Source organism: Octodon degus, unplaced genomic scaffold (genome assembly GCF_000260255.1).
Source record: "Octodon degus isolate 3935 unplaced genomic scaffold, OctDeg1.0 scaffold00343, whole genome shotgun sequence".
In the NCBI taxonomy this organism is placed as follows: domain Eukaryota; kingdom Metazoa; phylum Chordata; class Mammalia; order Rodentia; family Octodontidae; genus Octodon; species Octodon degus.
Window position 1 is genome coordinate 104,966 of NW_004524919.1, and position 1,397 is coordinate 106,362.

The 1,397-nt window shown below is 43.1% G+C and overlaps 1 protein-coding gene across 1 annotated transcript in view; it reads left to right on the forward strand.

Annotated features, from left to right (window-relative positions):
• The first annotated feature begins 841 nt into the window (after positions 1–841).
• The window catches only part of LOC101560731 (arylacetamide deacetylase-like 4), an 11,529-nt gene continuing 10,973 nt past the window's right edge, over positions 842–1,397 (forward strand). Inside the window, exon 1 of the mRNA XM_004647951.1 lies at positions 842–1,009. Within this exon, the coding sequence (XP_004648008.1) occupies positions 842–1,009 (168 nt within the window). The remainder of the gene's footprint in view (positions 1,010–1,397) is intronic.

A 1,397-nucleotide genomic window follows, 5' to 3' on the forward strand; every position in this document is an offset into this window, starting at 1 on the left:
TGCCTACTTAAAATTATGGTGGCAGATTTTGTATTGTGTGCTTTTAAATTAACAAATATTGAAACTGGGAGGAATGTTTATCTCTCTTCCTATCAAACCTTTCCCAGACTGAAAATGTAGTTTCTATAAAACTTCATCTGCTAGACTCAGCCCTACTGCATCTTCTGGGCTTCTAGCTAGACCAGGGTTCATCCAATAGCTCCAAAGACCCCTGAAGATGGTTCAAATATTTCTTGGTCCTAGGACCAAGAGAGGGGAATCCTACCATCCCAGGTAGACCTTTGCCTTATGAAGCCTCCAATTTCCTTTCAGAAAATAGTACCAATGCCTGGTCTGGGGGTGATTTTTTGCCCACATGCTTTGTTCCATGATAGGAAGTAATGATCAGAACTACTTTGGGAAATAGGCTTTACAAACATGTGCAATATACTCACCAAGCAGACAACTAAAGAGTTGGGTGTGAGATCTGCTTTGCTCACCTTAAGCAGATTCTGTTGGTGGGATTTGTGGCTTCTATTTTACATTTAGAAGTTCAGCATAGGTGACCTCTGTACCCTTTTCAGATTCTCAGGAGCTAAAATACCTTAGGAGCCCACTCCCTTCTGATCTGTAAGAAGGTCTTTTGATGAGCACCCTGGGCTTTCCTGGGTGTTGCATTCCTTGGGGAGTAGGTACCTTGAGCTCCTTTTGCCCAGCTGACTTCTGAGATGCCAGGTCAGGCCACTGAGTCTGGCATCATGAGGACGTGTGGGTGGAGCTGGATCCCTTATAGTCAGTCAGGTTCTTTTCACCACATTTCCAGATTAGTTTCTCTGGGAGCAGCTCTCCGTAGGCTCACACCATGGCTGTCCTGTTACTCATGCCACTACTGGGCCTACTTATCTTTCTCCTAGGACTCATTGTCTGGAGCATCTTTAAGCATTTCCTCACCACAGATATCCCCTCTGCCTTGCAACATCCCATCAAGTTGAGAATTCTGGACTGCATCTTTATATATGTGATCACTTTGGTGAGTGTTCTCTCAGGTCCCTCCACGAGTTGGGGGTGTCGTCTGTATCTCTCCTTCCTTCCCTTTCATTTTGTTTCTCCTCTCTCCACCTTCTCCCAAGACCAGTATGGTAGGATTTGATACACTCTTTTGTATCCATTATTTTTCTTTCTGCATCTCTCCGTTTTTTATTTTGTTGCTTCTCTCCCTACTTTCCTTTCTCCTTCCTTCTTTTCTTCCTTTTGTTCTCATTTCCATGTTTGTTTATCTCCTTTCTCCCCTCCTTTCTCCCATCATAGTGCTTGTTCCTTCTCTCCTTCCTCTTTTCCCTTTTTCTATAATTTTTCTCATTGTTTTTTGACCTATCTTCATTGTTTGCTTTATCTCTTCTCATTTCTTTTTCCCTGTT